At 45.0% G+C, this 15,856-nt stretch overlaps 1 protein-coding gene across 1 annotated transcript in view; it reads right to left on the bottom strand.

Moving 5' to 3' along the window:
- LOC126534887 (epoxide hydrolase 4-like) overlaps positions 1-15,856 on the bottom strand; it is a 62,945-nt gene that overhangs the window by 32,096 nt on the left and 14,993 nt on the right. Inside the window, exon 3 of the mRNA XM_055072886.2 lies at positions 7,553-7,665. Within this exon, the coding sequence (XP_054928861.2) occupies positions 7,553-7,665 (113 nt within the window). The remainder of the gene's footprint in view (positions 1-7,552; positions 7,666-15,856) is intronic.

Genomic DNA, 15,856 nt, shown 5'->3' with positions numbered 1-15,856 from the left:
ATTTGTCTTAATAATCAACTTTACAAATAATATTATCATATAAAAATTTCAATTAGAAAATTGTAGAGCGACATGAAAAAATCCCGATACAGATTTCTGTTGCTCTATACGTTCTACATAAGCGATTTTTTTATCCGTTCGTTAAAGAAGCCCGCAAATTTACGCAGAAATTACCACGCGACTGGCTGCTCGAGGCACTTTGCGTGTATTAGCGGGCTTCTTTCACGCTCGGAAAAAGAATTTTAAGTAGCCCGTATTGTGGAATAGACAGCTGTATTTGGAGTTTTTCACGTTGCTCTATAATTTTCTCCATGACACTTTTCATCTCCTTATAATTTTTGCGAAGTTGAATACATAATTAGGACTAATTATATAGTTAGGTATAGTGAAAAAGATAATATAATTATCTTCAATCGACGGCAAACAACACTACCCTGGTTGTGTACAGCTACATGGCATTCGCATATATTTAAGCTCTGGCTAAAGTTAGCTGGGACACCCCGTATATGTTGACGTCTTGAGTGACCATCGCCTGTATGAATGCGTCACTTGACTCCTAGGATCATACTTATATATGAAAAAATGTAATTTTAAAGCCACAGACGTGGTCCCACAAAGCTTCTCACGCAATGTTTTAGCCTGTTTTTTACACCAGTCTGTTAAATAAAATTGGTGTCCTAAACAAGGCTGCCACAGTCGGTACGCGAACCTTTGTAATGCTAATGTATTCAGGTCGATCTTGCAAACCATGATTTAATCAAACACTTTGGACCCATAGAAACAAGAGAAAAATGTGTCATTTCAGAACCGCTAAAGTTAGTAATATCTGGCCGCATCGGCGAAAGGCGAACGTTCACAATTATCTTATTATCTTACTATGATGCGTTATTTCAAGCGGAAGACAATTCATTTTCGCAATACCCTCGGTCCGTTTCAAATAATGACGAAAACAAATTATTGAATGTAATAGCTCCCTCCCACGCTACTGAGGCTACATTGCTTTTAAATAATGTTGCTATTCCAATCGCTCTTGTGGACTGTGGTTCAGGTCTCAATAATTGCTGCACAATTTTCACGATAAAAGACAACACCACTGAGCATCTACCTGCTATATTGCGTTATAAATTTATGAACACTTTTGACGTTACGCCTACTGGTATCTCATCTTTATAATACACTGAAGTATTCAACGTGTTCATGTGTGGGCGATAATACATGGCAAATTCTAAAGCACACTGTTGTTTCATAAAGCATAATTTTTGTGTAGGTAGCCGTAAAAGGTTACCGACGCCACAGTTAATGCAGAGCGCATAAGACAACAGGCGGGGAGCGAAAACGGTTGCTTCCAGCCTAAGCGATGGTAGAACGTTCGCGCGGCTGTCTTCTTCATCATTGGTGGCCTGTTTGATGGCAATGCCAGCTAGAGGAGCTTTCCCCTTAGCGCTTAGTGCGGTACAGAAGCGCCGTGTTGATGTGGAAAGTGAAAATCTAATAATATTTACATATGTACAGATTTACAAGTGAAGTGAGTGCGAGTAACATGGACGGAAGCATATACACACAATAAAATGGGCAGTAAAATTCAGCCGACGCGGCCTCCGCAGAGGCGAGTGGCGCCATCGGGTGGTCAAGGCTGAGGAACGCGAAAGGGCAGGACGATCAAGTCTCTGATGTTTTAGTAAGCAAATAGACAGAGGTACGCCGGGACTTGTGAAACCGATCGAGATGTCATCTGATTGGCGCTATACGTCAAGCATGGTCAGCCGGGCGTTGTAGTTGCTCGATACTTTTTTTAGCACGGGGATGGCTCTTGTGTTGAGACCGTCTTGTTTATAGTTACCTTGTCTGTACCTGGTGGTGGTCATGTAGGGCACGAGCAGGACGCCAAGCACGCGAGTGGCAGTTCTTGATACCAAAGGGAGGCAGAGTTGCTAGACAAGGTGCAATGATGATGAATTTGGTGTTTGATGTTCCGTGGCGCGAAGGCCAAGTATAGCCAAAGAGCGCCAAGCTAGTACAGGCGAAAGCATGAGCTTCCTAAGCCGATAACAGGGTGCGAGCTTCAGCACTATCTTTGTCAGGAAAGGTCGCGAGCAGTGGCTCCACGCACGCGTTTGAGTGCGTTTGAACGCTGAGGTAACTGATCATTCGTCAAGGACACCAATGATGGTACTGTCTCACCATCATACGGAAATCTCTTGGACGTCGATGTGACGCGGGTAGATGGACGACGTGCTTGGCAACGATGTTGCTGCTGATGTTCCGGTGAGTTCGACGAGGGGCCGACGAGACGGCGTTGCGAAAAGGTAGTGGCTGAGGTTGTGACCGCCACCTTTGATGACGCTGTGTCTCTGTCGGAAAACTTAGGGAGGGAAACAGTACAGGGAAGCTTGCCTTTGTCGGTGTTTTGACAGGGAATAATAGGGGAGACGGCAAGCCGTGAACAGCGGTGCTCTGCTGGTCCAGTGTGTTTGTAGAAAACCAAATGATTGGTGCACAGGCGCTACGACACTGACGGTGAAACGAGCGGGAAAGCTGACATCGAATATATAGAGACCTGACCATGCAGCGCTGCTGGAAAGGCGCAATTCATTGTGCCGTCAGAAGTCCTCGGTGAGCCTTGGCACTGTGTATAGTGCGACGCGTGGAGGTCCGAAGCGAAGGAGCGGAAAGAGTCGAGACGCTTAGTGGGCTAGGAGTAAGAGCGGAAAGACAGATAAGGTGCAATACGCCAGGAGCACCATGGAGTTCAGTGGGCGAAGGCAGCTGGCGGTTAGTTTCACTGCTAACGCTCAGGCATTTCCCAGTTGATATAGGCGTCGGTGTACGTTCAGCTGGAAGTCGCTGGCCCGGAACGTAGCATCAGAAGTCTGATAGCCGGCAGTAAGTAGCGCCTAAGAAATTCAGGACGGTAGCTTTCAACTCGTCGTGGGGGCGTGACCTTGGCGGGGGAGGCATGACATAGAGTTGCAAATCTAATGGCAAAACGTAGAGGATTACATTGTCATTAACCTCCGGGATCCATATGTTTAGCTCCAGGGCGGCCAAACTGCGGAAATCCTGTGCAGACATAGCGGGACCGGAAGGGCGGTAAATGTGGGCTGCATCGGAGCTCCAGCCAGTTGTCTGCGACAGCCTGTCGCCGCGTGGACGTGTTAGGCTCTTCATGTACACAAAAATCTGGAGGTTTTCATAAAAGCGACCGCGACCACATTAATAATGAGCGCAGAAAGTCAGCGGCACGGAATGTGAATGGTTGTTTCCAGCCCTCATGATGATGCTGTTGATGTTGGTGATAATAATAATAATAATAATAATAATAATAATAATAATAATAATATTGAGCTTCATATTCTAGGCACGAACCCACTGCGGAGGATAGATCAGCAACAGGGTGATCAAAAGATGCCCGCTGCAATTACCCACAACCTTTTTCAGAGATCCCTACGAACAGTCAAACCTTGAAAATTCCCAGTGATCCCTTTCTTCAAATCCGGTTTCAAGATACATGTCCAGTACATTTCGCCCCAGATCTCTAACAAGAACCCCATGTAAGTACTACTCTGGGCACATTGTTCCATCGCATGTGTCATGGCACTTAAAGCAAAAAAAAAAACAATTTTTTTTTCAAATTCACGACGGCTTTCTCAAGGGGCTCTCTTGCGATACTCAGCTCACTGAGTTCACAAACGAGCTTTTCACCAACATCGATGAAAACCTTAAACTGAATTGCATATTCATTCATTTCGCCAAGGCGTTCAGTCGCACCCAATCGCACATAATTACGTAAAGTGTCATGCCTTAATACTGTTTCTCTTACGGTGTGTTCGATTAGAAAGTTTCTTTGATCTCGCAAGCAGTTTGTTGTCAATAATTACACTTTCTTGGCTCTCACAGAAATGACGTCTAGTTATCCCGAAAGGAGCGTCCCTTGTTCTTTGTTCTTTTTAATTTTCATAAACAACCTTCCACCGGACATCAAGTTGTATAGTCGCTTTTTTGATTGCGATTTCATATATCGCAAAATACACTTGCAATCAGATCGTATCGCTGTCTCACAAGATCTAGGTTGCATCGCAACCTATCGCTCGTCTTGGCTGATGTCCGTAATAGCAGAAAAGTGCAACCAAATGGCAATCACTTGAAAGCTATTAAATTGTACGTTCGAATATTTCATTCATGGTTGTAACTTTTATCGAGTCTTGCCTAACGAATGCGTGTTTGCCTACTTCAAACCCAAATTTTCTTGGTCTAGTCCTATTAAAAGATAACAGCTGACGCGGCTCGCATGAAAGTATACTTAAAACGTAATCATCAGGACGCTCCGCATTCTAAGTACATAATATTCCACCAAACAATTATAAGTCCTAAACACAAGTATGCGCCGTCCATCTGGTCACATGAACAAGCCTGCCTTATCCACTGCTTGGGATTAGTTCAAAATCCCGCCCCACGCTTCATCGTTCATAATTACAGCAAAATTTTAGTGTGACGAGTATCAAACAATCACCATCAGTTCCTTCGCGGAATCATTTCACTTCTTTGTCATCCGCATTAATCATCAACAGTAACTATTATCTTCATCACCGGTTCTTCGACTGCATCAAATGTCCAGCCTTCTGCATGTCCGCAGTTCTGCGTCCAAAGTAAAACATTTCACACTTGTGCATGGCCAACAGCCACTTGAATCTTGAATAACCTTCCCGAATATAGGCGGTTTCTCTGGAATTTGAAATATATTTTATCGTAACGTAGATGTATTTGTTGATTCAGCATTTTGTGCGTCATCCTTCATGGTACTCATTGTTTCACTTTCTGTTTACGCTGTTAAACATTTCTGTAAAAGCGAAAATTTCTTTGTTGCCTTTATTTTGCGATATGTAGTTTGGTTCCTGCTTGTAACAACAAAAATTTCATTCATTCCCCCTCACAGAATGCTTCGTTGTCGGATCTCGGGCGATTACGGATATAAATAAAAAATATAAGTAAAGAAAAATTGAGTTTGCAGAGGAGCCCGGTGGCTCAGTCCTGTGCAGTGTCCTTCGCGTTGTGTGAATGTTTGCACGACATCTGAGACGCGCTTTGTCAGCAAACTCTACGATATTGGCCTTGGCAAAAAATCTCTTAGATTTTCCTGCTCTTTCGGCAATATTCAAGGAAGAGCAGCACTTTTGTTCCCGAAATGAAAGTGAACCACGTGCCGCCTACACTGCCTTCTTCCATAAAACTTCGTTCAAGGCCAGTTCAGCACCAATTCGTGGTTTTCCTATACACTGAATACTAAGCATGGTCAAGCGTCGTGGGAGCTCTCGGTAGCAGGAGACATAGAGACATACTAGTTGATTCATAGTTAGCGGATCTGAATGTTTCCGGCTTTGGCTACTGCAGTTACGTTACATCTAGCATAACGCTGTAAAATACAAGTTCGAGGCCTGTATGGGTATAAGGGCATATTTGTAAAGACCTAATTTTAACGAGGAAAAATGTTTTCAATGTTATACTTTTCACGCGATTGCAAAAGAAAAAAGAAAGAAAACGGAATCCACGGCTGTCATTCCATTGGCACGTGGTGGGGCTCTCACGATAGTGATTTTTGAGATAAAGAAAAAAATACGTTCGCTTTTGCTCCTTAAGCATTTGATGAAAGAGCTTCACCGCCCGCCATAGACGGCACAGCTCTTTTGCGATTTGCGATTCGCAAAAAGGCGTGCAGGGGCCGCGCCACGCTCCCACGTCGTGGAGTGTTGGGCACCGTGCAAGGCGTTCTAGAGAAGTCGTCGAAAAAAGTGCCGCTAAATGAAAGCGACGTTGAAATCGCTTTTAACTCTGCGGAGCAAAGTCGTAGCACATTTGGAAATGCACTAGCGCTTCACCTGCGTCTCTGATGTATATTTTTCTTAAGCGCAGTTAGTAGAACTGTGTGAATGGCCATAGACGCGAAATTATGTGTCACTAACGAGAATCGCAAAAGGCGAGCTTACGTCATTCGTGATTCTCCTTCTTTCGTGTACAGTTGTTTCATGCTACGCCTTGTTAGGAAAAAGAGAGTCGTTTGCCTATGCCACTGCAGCACCTAAAACATGGCGGCTGGTCTGCGCTATATCGGAGCGTCGCACTTAAATGGACAAACGCTGTCGTCGGTCTGTATCGCCGAGAGTTGCTTGCTGGTGAGGAGATGAAGTCGGGAGGTTGAAGGAAACGAGAAACGGGTTTATTTTACATATACTCACAACGCTGTATGGACATAGGAACACACTCCATGTCGGTGCACATCACTGGGCTGATCTCACTGCATGGTGGAGCACACTACGCTGTACAAAAGATGTGCTTCCTTAAAACAGTCGTTCTCCCTAGGTTATTAGACTAGGGCCTTCTATGGCAGTCTCTCGGCTAATCAGAGGGGTGAAACTGTTCACATCACTCTACGTGTTGTCGCACCATCTTGCTGTACTGCGCTCTGATGTACAACCTCCAAACTCGCGTACGTTGCAATGAGGAGGCAACCGGGAAAGAGGGGTCCATGCAGATTCCCGGAACTCGTCGACATTGGCTACTTGCCGCAATTAGCGGGCTCTCCGTGAGGGTCAACTTGTTAGGGTCAGGATCTTCTCTCTGTAGGTCGTCACCGCGTCCTAGATGGTTGCTGTCACCTGACTCGTCAATAGACTGCGCCGGGCTCCGTCCTCGTCTAGGCGGGTGTTGGCGCTTCGTGGGAAGCGCCCTAAGTACGTCCATAGCCGTTTTGAGGCGTAAGAGCGTTCACTGCTTACCTGCTGAGCGCGTTAACGGTTCCGAAAGTATCTTACGCCAGCACAGCTGTCAGCTCCGAGCGCTCTCTCGCGTCGTATTCCTGTCACCTCTCGCGTTCCACCTTCTAATTTAGCCACAGTACTGACGGATGCTCGGCTGTCAGCCGCGTTTTAGAATGTTACGGCGTGTTCAGCAGGTTCTAATCGCCTTTTTCAGTCAGTGAATCTATATCTCATTCAACGAAATAACTTCACGCAGGAGATAGATGGGAAGAAAAGGCCTGAAGAGCAAGGCTCATGAAACCTTCAGTTTGTGTATACACGTTGATAAGTTCCAATAGGCAAAGTGATATTTCCATGCCGCACGTGTGTTAATAGAAGCGCCGATGTGTATGGCTCTATATGTATCTCGCATCTCTATGCCGACAGCGAGCATTTTAATCTGCATCGTCTAAAGAAAGGTGTTATCGCCAAATATAAAGATGGCGTTCAAGTCGCTGCAAGCATCTTATTGAAGGTCGCCTCTGAAACCACTACGGGATATTTACAGCATCAAAGCACAACACAGTCAGCGCTCACCAATTTCGATGTAGTGACTTCGCTTCGTTAGGCTACGAGTGAAAATCAATTCGCCCGTATATTGAATTAATTTCAGCAGGAAAGCGTTTAGGAAAGTTTGGTCTGTGTACTGAACTTAAGCAATAACTTACACAAACCTGCTCACCATAATGCACAACGAACGACGCGACATGCCATCAAAGTGATATTGATAAAGAATCAATGGCGTTGAACATTCACCTCACCGAGGGATACGATGAGCCCACGAACATCCTCCACTAGACGGGGTCCACGATAATCGATGACAAGGCTGGGCTTTGAAGAGCGCCCATAACCCCGGAGGTCCAGTGCCACGACCCTGAAAATAAGTTAGATAAAGATATTCTAAATAGTGTACATTAAAATTCTAAATTAAGGAAAGCTCAACATCAAAATTATGCTACCCTCGCGCTGTAAGAAGTTGTCAAAAACAACGTTAAATTGTGTGAGTAAAAGTTTTTGGAACAAATCTCAATCATTAAGAAATGCTTTCGCTCTAATAGCCTAGTTTTGATGCCGCCTAAAAAATGTTGTCCATCATCAAAAGAAATAAAAAGAAAATACCAATAAATAAAGGCGCCTTATTGTCAACATAAGCAAAAAGCAGAATGATTTTAAAAAGCTACTCCCTTAATTAAAGATGTGATACATTTGAAGTCGTATATTCATGTAGCCTGTATTGTTTCATTGCGTATTTCCGTAGAGAACAAAGCCCGTCTGTAGGTGTAGTATAGAGAGTTGCCTACATTTTTATTTCATTGGCGCCACCTTGCTGAGTGGCGCAATTTATCAGCAGCCAGCATGCTGTCATGTGCGAGCGCTCAGTGTTGTATGCCATCTTTATGTTCGCGGAGTTACTCGTGTTTGCTTTCACGCTCGCACAATCTATTTAGTATGACGTGGAGTATGCTGCATGAGATGCAACTGTGTGAGGCGTACTGAAGTAATTCACGTCTACATGACCGGAGTTTCTGTTTGTGTTGAAGTGGGAGTAGCCCCCATGGCAATGTGTACGCACATGTTTTAGCGTACAATCAGCCTCTGTTCTGTGTTGTGTATTTTCAAAATTCACTTGTCGTGTATCTCTAGACATTTGTCTCATAAATGTAGCCTGACTGACACATTCTCACTGTAGTTCTAAAACGTGTTTTAACAGCAATGAGTAGTTAAGAAACATATAAAACGATAAGTTCTGGTGTTTCCATTGATAAACATTGAAATTGTTATCTGTAGATACATCGCGCGTGTGCCTCGTTCCTTACGTGCATTTTGGCCTGCGAATAAAATAGTTTTCCTTAGTAATAGCAGACTACCGATTACAGTCTGAATCACCTGTGTCAAGTGTTTTAGCGGCTGCTTGCCGACGCGTGGGTCTCTCGAGCAACTTTAACTGCGGGGTTAATCTGGTTGTGTTACAGCACATGTCCCCAGTATGTGCAATGACGATACGTGGCCTTATTGTGGCGTTTGGGCGTACTTTTTCTTCGAAAACGATGACGACCAAATCTGCCGATTAGTCATTCTAGACAAGAGTGCGTGATTACTGCTTTAGAGAGCAAAATGCAATGCCAGAGCACGAGGCCTATTTTTGTCATGCTGGTTTACCAACAGCTGTGATAACTGATCCGCTGTGATCGCTGTGATCCTATTGGGCTCACACAAGGCGCTAGCGTAGACATAGCCTTCTGATTTCTAGTCTACTTGTCTTCGAATATGTAATATCAATGCCGGTGGTTGACGCAAACAATTTGTGATTGGCTTTTAGAAGTTGTGCTGTTACAGTGGGTTGACCGCACAGGAACACTCTTACGTTTTAGTTCCCACGCCGAACTATCAGATTATGAGATCTTACAATTCATGCTTAGCAATTCAAATATGCCGTTGTTTCTTGTCGAGCGGAAACCAATACAGCCAAAATACTTGAGGACACGTACATACACTCCTGCTAGTTGTGTACGTCGCTTGTTTCCGAAGGAACATTATTTCCAAATACTGTAGTTACTGCTTCACTGAAATGAAACACAGTGGTTCGTCGACGACCTTAGATGAACTGACATCACGAAAATATATCGGAGAACGAACTAAAACATAGCCTAATCGTTGTGCCGCACGCGACGGCCACACATTCAATCAGCGCCGCTCCTGCTTGCACAAGCCATAGATGAAGAAAGAACGCAGTGCCCCCTTTCCTGCTCGTCCGATGAAACAGTCTTTACACCTTTTACAGCGAGCAGTCTATGCACCACGCACCTGGAGCCGGCACTAGCCAATAGCCATTGAGCGTCTTAGCAATGGAGGGAAAGCAGGAATCAGCCACCGCTGGCCACTCCCGCAACTTTACACCGAGAGGCCGGGGACGGTTTAGCGAGATTTGTGTAAAACGTGAACGAGGAGAAGGATGACATTCTGTGCCATGAACAAGAATGCGTTAGAAACTTGTAGGGGGTCTATGAGACAATGCGCGAACTTCACCGGCCTCAGCTGCACAAGGAGCGGCCGTGTTTTTCATTATTAATCATACACCCTTTTATACAAACGAGCACAACAAGCTCAAACACCTACGTTGGATAGGAGATTGTCGGCAAAGACCGGCAAGGAATTACCAGCAATGACTGCCAGGCGAACACCGCCTACAGCAAGAACACAGCGTTACAGCTAAGTCATCGCTGGTACACAATATCACAAAAGTATTAACTTCGATAAGCACGCTAGTGAGTTATATGTTCTCCTCATGCAAGTGGTGACTTACTTTCTCCAGCGACTTCACATTCCCAACGTAAAGTAATAGCCAGGCGTTGCGAGTTTTGCTTCAGTGCTGGGAATCAAACAGCGAGCAACCGATCTCTTCGCGACTTGCGATATTTTTGTCCATGCGTACACGAATATATTTTATTATGCTGTGTTAATAAACAGAAAACCGCTCCCAACTTTTTGATCAGCGTTGGCGGAAACTTTAAAACGGTCGGAACCAACCACCCTGGTCAAAGCAGGTCGCAAACTGAAATTTGCTGCGCGACCACATACGCGTATTCACGAAACGAATTGTTGCATATCAAGTTAGCGATGACAACAGGTGCATGGCCGTTGCAATAACCGCTGCAATAACTAAACCACGTATTGTCACGAAGATGAAACGTAAAGCACACACATGAATACAGCTGTTTACACGGGAAAGTTTAGTAACGTATGCGCAACGTGGTACACAAGTCACAATTCTAGCAGACAGCTTTCCACTTCTTGGTCTCCCTCTGGCGTGCGAGGTTATGTCCAAACCCTCCGCAACATAACCTCCAGGGGCTCGAGCACCGTGTCGGCGCCTAATATAATAATAGAAAGCTAGCTTCACAGTATGTGCTGTTAGTCAAGTCTTGCATAGCGTCCTCCGTATAAGCGACATGTTTTCAGTTCATCCCAGATCACCGCATATAAGCGTACTTTCAAGCGAGATCATGCGTGACAAAACGCGACCGACCGGCTGCTTCCGGCAGCGTATTTCCAAGGGCTATTAGGTACACCGGGGCGTGGCACTTGCGGAAACGACGTACGTTTGCGCGCATGCGTGAGTAAGAGCGGGTTCGAGAGAGGAAATGTGCGGACTTTTCCTCCTTAAAAATACGACTCTGCCTAGGTACTACGGATGAGTTTCTTGGCGCGCATTCTATGCGCTTGTCCCTAGGCGTGCCGGAAGAAGTCGCGGGCCGCGGTATTGCTGAACTTAGCATCGCAAGTTGGCGGCTCGACGCAGTTATCTTTATTCAATCATGTTTGGACTAATGAACACAACGTGTCATTATTTCGCATTATTGGCGGTGCCTCCAGGACACCAAAGCGGCAACGGGAATATCAATCTAGAAGCCGGACTGATCCATTGGTTGGGGCTCGCAGGGGCCTGCACGTGCCAGGGGAGTATAAGATCGGTTGTCCGCTATCGCGGACAGCCAATTGTTTCTGCGAAAACCCCCTGGCACGCTTCGGCCTCCACGGCCCCAACCCACTGGTCACACAGCTTCCAGTTTTGATCCCATCGCTACCGCTGGGGTGCCCCGGAGATCCTGCGCCGCCTGCTTTAATATAAGCTCAGGTGCTCTCCTGAGCCCTCCGTTTGCCGGTAAATGTGTCCTCCTGGAGCAGTGCTTGTAAAAAATACGATCTATCGTCGCGACGAAAAAAGCGACCCGCGACTTATACAACACCAGTCAGAACATTGCCCCTTAAGACACAGCTATCACCAAGCGGCGTCCGCGCCCACTGCCTCACCGCGCGGGCAGCCAGCGGTGGAGCGCATAAACTAACTTGACCACACTCCGCAAAGCCGGCATGTCTAGGGGACAAACGAATACAACGCGCGCTAACAAACCTCCTCCGTAGTGCCTAGGCTGATTCATATATTCAAGGAGCAAAAGCCCCCAGATTTTGTCTCTCGCGCCCGCTCTTACTCGCGCCTGCGCAGAAACATCGAGCGCCGTAAAAAGCGCCACGCCTCGCTGTACCTACTAGCGATTGTGAAAACGCCTCTCGGCTGGAGTCGGCCAGTGAGCAAACGCAACGTTTAATGCAAAGCTGAAAATGTGGCGCCGAAAAAGCGCGCAGAAGCGGTGAGAGAGCCTTACAAAGCGAAAGGCGGAAGGAGTGATTAGGGAGAAGTTGTGAGGGAGAAAGAAAAGGGAAATGCAAAGGCCTAGAACGAATAGACTAAAAAAGAAGTCGTCGCCTCTGTGCGTAGCTTTGATGGTGGAGGAGGAGGAAAGACTGCGCCGGCGGGGAAGAAGCAAAAGCATTGTGTCAGCCTGAAGACAAGGCGATTTATCTCGGTGGCAATTATCGTGATTTCTTTGCACCAGCCACGTTATGCGACTGTGTTCGCATTGTGAAGGCATCTGGCCGCGCCGATGGACGCTCCCGGTGATGTAAGTGATGTTCAGTTCCGCCGATGTTGCAGGAAATTGTAAGAAGCCACTGCAATCGGCTGCGGTGAGCCACCATGTGCGCTTGATCGCCGAGCCCTGGAGTGTGCGCTCTATAGCTGCGAAACAGTGTCCATCCGGCAGGTCAATTTTTGCTTCGCGTACGCTAAGGTTATCAATGCATAATTTATGCCATTGCTTTATTATAGGCCAGCAGATAACAAATCTCAGTGAGTTAAACATTCGAACGCGTACTACTAATGCGCACACGTGACTTGAAGGTTTGGCGTGTGAACTACCTATAACTGCAGGCGTAGTTCCGTTTGGGTGTCCTCAAATTGCAATATTGCTCACGATATTTTTTCCTGCGTAGTCAGGTGTCCTTTCGCTGAAATCTTATGTGTGGATTTTCACAACGACTTACGTTTTATCGCGCCGCTAGTAATCGCGTCTGACATTCTAAGCGAAATCTATCGTCCTTTTTTATCTCCTTGATTGGCTATACGAAGTTAATTTTATTCCATTTCGCAGTTTAACTTTTGCGAAAGACGGATTTCTTTTGAACAGTTTTCTGGTGCGTTATGCACTTTCTTCCTGGTAATGTGTGGATATGCTTGGGTTTATATTTTTACTGTAAATACATAGAGTTCAATGGAATGAGAATCCCGATTTAGCTCGAAGCTTGCTCGACGCAAAAGTAATAATTTAACTCCGACGACGCAGCAGCTGAGAAAAATGTGTCGGTTTGCGCTAGAAGCAGAATTTGCCCCAATATCTGCTGGAGAGGGGCAGTACACTTGTTACTTGTAAATGGGTGAAGTTCTATGCCACTGGCAAAATTTCAACGGTGCGATAACTCACGTCGAGCTAGCACTTCCAAGTTTTATTGCAGACTGAAAAATCTGCGGATTCGAGTACTTGCGCCGTTTCATAATCTTGCAAGAAAACACCGCTGCATTGCTAAAGAACTATGAAAGAACCAAAACTTATCAACATGTTTGACATTTTGCTTTTGTGTACTGATTGCTTTGTAGTGTTGATTTTCGTCTATGAGCTACCCACTAGCCCGAAATTAAGTCTTGATAAGGCCTTTCTTATGAGCTTTTCTTTCTGAAGTGAACAAATTTCTGCAACTTCTTTTTATTCTCTCCCAAATTGGTTATTTTTCTATACAGGATTAAAGCGGGGCAGGTCGAAACTAATAACAACACCAAAGAAAGCACTACTACTAGCTTTCTAGTGCGACTATACAGTGGACCACAGCGCCACTAAGCGAAAATCAGGGCCAGAATGGCTGGTCATTGCATTGCGAAACGATCATATGCTTGCGATGCTGAACACGAAGAAAAACTTGATATTTTGCCAGCAGGAAAGTTGGTTGGGCACAGAAAGAGACAGGCACGTGTTTTCAATATTGCTCACACGAGAATTACATTGAAACACTTGCACGCGCTCTACTCTCATTACAGGTAGACACACATTCGCGAGTCCTCTCACTCACTTGTGCTGATTTCACAAGAGTGTGAAGTCACTGTGTCAATTTAGGTGAGTGTAAATGCGAGTGTAAGGGTTATAAATGTGTACCCCTGCATGCCAGCTGACAATTCGGGTCCATTAGTCATTACCTGCCAGTGTAAAGAAATGTGACTCAAGTAAACCTTAGGCCCAAGCACATTGAGTTGCTATTGAAGAGGACACGTATATGTGAAATGTGTTCGTTCAAAAGGTGGAGAACGTAAGTGAGCGTATTTTGCTCGCTGTAGTGGCTTGTACAGAACATTTCGTGTGTTCGTCTATTGGCATGGGTTGAATGCATGGTTTACACTACGTATGCAGTTCTTGTATGCAGATTTACTAGGGATGGACATCCGTGCTTATTTAATAATGCCAGTGAAATTTCAAATACACTCCTGTAACTTGAAAGATCGGACACATTGGCATGTCATTCAGGATCTCGCTGAAAAATCGGTGGATTTCAGAACCTAACGTATTTCCTAATGTTGTCAGAAAGAAGCGCTGCATTGCTAAAAAAAAAAAAACTGAAAGAATAAAAAAAACATAGCAAATTAGACATTTCGCCTACGTCTAGTGATTGCTATGTAATGTTGATTTTCGGCTGTGAGATACCCAGTGCCCCCAAAATAGGCCTTAATAAGTCGTGTCTTGGGAGCTTGTGTTTCTCAAATTATCAAATTTCTGCGATTAGTTTTTATCCTCACCTAGCTGATTTTTTTTCTATAGAGGATTAAAGCACGAGGGGTCGACACTAATAACAATCCCGCCAAAGAAAGCAGATCATCAGGCTCTCCAGCGCAACTAAAGGCAGGGCCACAGCGCCCGTAAGTGAAAATAAGGCCCAGAATGGCTGTTTATTGCAGTGTGCAAAGACCACAGGCTGATGATGAAGCACACAAAGAAAAAGGTAATATTTTGCTAGCATAAAAAGGGGGGTGGAGCTATAAAAGAGGTAAGTGTTTGCAATATTGCTCACATGAGGGTGGCATTGAAGCACTTGCACGCGCTGTAATATCACTACAGCTAGACACACATTCAAGAGCCCTCTCAATCATTTCTACTGATTTCACAAGAGTGGGAAGTCACTGAGTTGAGGGGAGTGTAAATGAATGGCAGTGCAGCTGGATGCCAGTAAGGGTAAGGCACCGTGAGGGCCAGCTTACAATGTTATCTCGCAGCCTCTGAATTATTACCTGCAGGTGTGAAGAAATGGGACTGTGAAACAAGCCATAAGCCCAAGCACATTGAGTTGATTTCGAAGAGGACAAGTACATGTGAAATGTATTTGTGCAGAATGTGGAGAACGCAAACGAGAATGTTTGGCTCGCTTTTGTTGCTTTCTCAGAGCATTACGCGTGGTTGACTACTCCCATGGCTTGACTATATTGTTTACACTATGCATGTACTCAATGTATTCAGAATAAGAAGGCATGGAGTTTGCTTCTAATAACGCCAGTGAAATTTTAAAGTACTTTAATTGTCGGACACATTCGCATGAGTTATGCACATGTGAAGTGTGTGATACAGAATGTTCTGCTTTCTGTAATAAATCATCGCCACCTAGTTTTTTAATGTTAAGGTGGAAAATTGGACGTATTGGTTGGGCATGCTCTGATGTGAAAGGCACAAAGGTGACAAAGAGAGAAACACAGACACTGGGTGCCTTATTTATTTCTAACGATGTTCAGTCAGGAAAAAAAGCCACTATATTATCCAACAAGCACTATCATTGTTCACCTGTGCACATTCGCGTTCAGGTAAAGCAGGTGATTTTGCGATAATGAGATTGATGCAACACTCATGCACCTATCACCTGCATCAATGATCCTTTCGGCCTGAATTACTAATCTAACCCTTTTGTCGAGGCTCCTTGCAGTCGTGAAACTTTTGTTTACATTTGCAATCTCTATATTGAATTGACAGGTGGCCCTCTCTGCCGTTACTAACATTCTTTTATTTTCCCTTGGCCTATCATTCACACATTGCAAGGTTTGTCCCATGTATTTTCTGCCACATGACAAAATAATTTCACGAATGACTCCTGTTTCACAATCGATGTATTTATTTTCGTGATTTGTGACACAGGCCGGT

The sequence above is a fragment of the Dermacentor andersoni genome, chromosome 7, assembly GCF_023375885.2.
Source record: "Dermacentor andersoni chromosome 7, qqDerAnde1_hic_scaffold, whole genome shotgun sequence".
NCBI classification, from domain to species: Eukaryota; Metazoa; Arthropoda; class Arachnida; order Ixodida; family Ixodidae; genus Dermacentor; species Dermacentor andersoni.
Note: the sequence above shows the minus strand (reverse complement) of the source record. Positions and strands in the feature narration are given on the sequence as shown.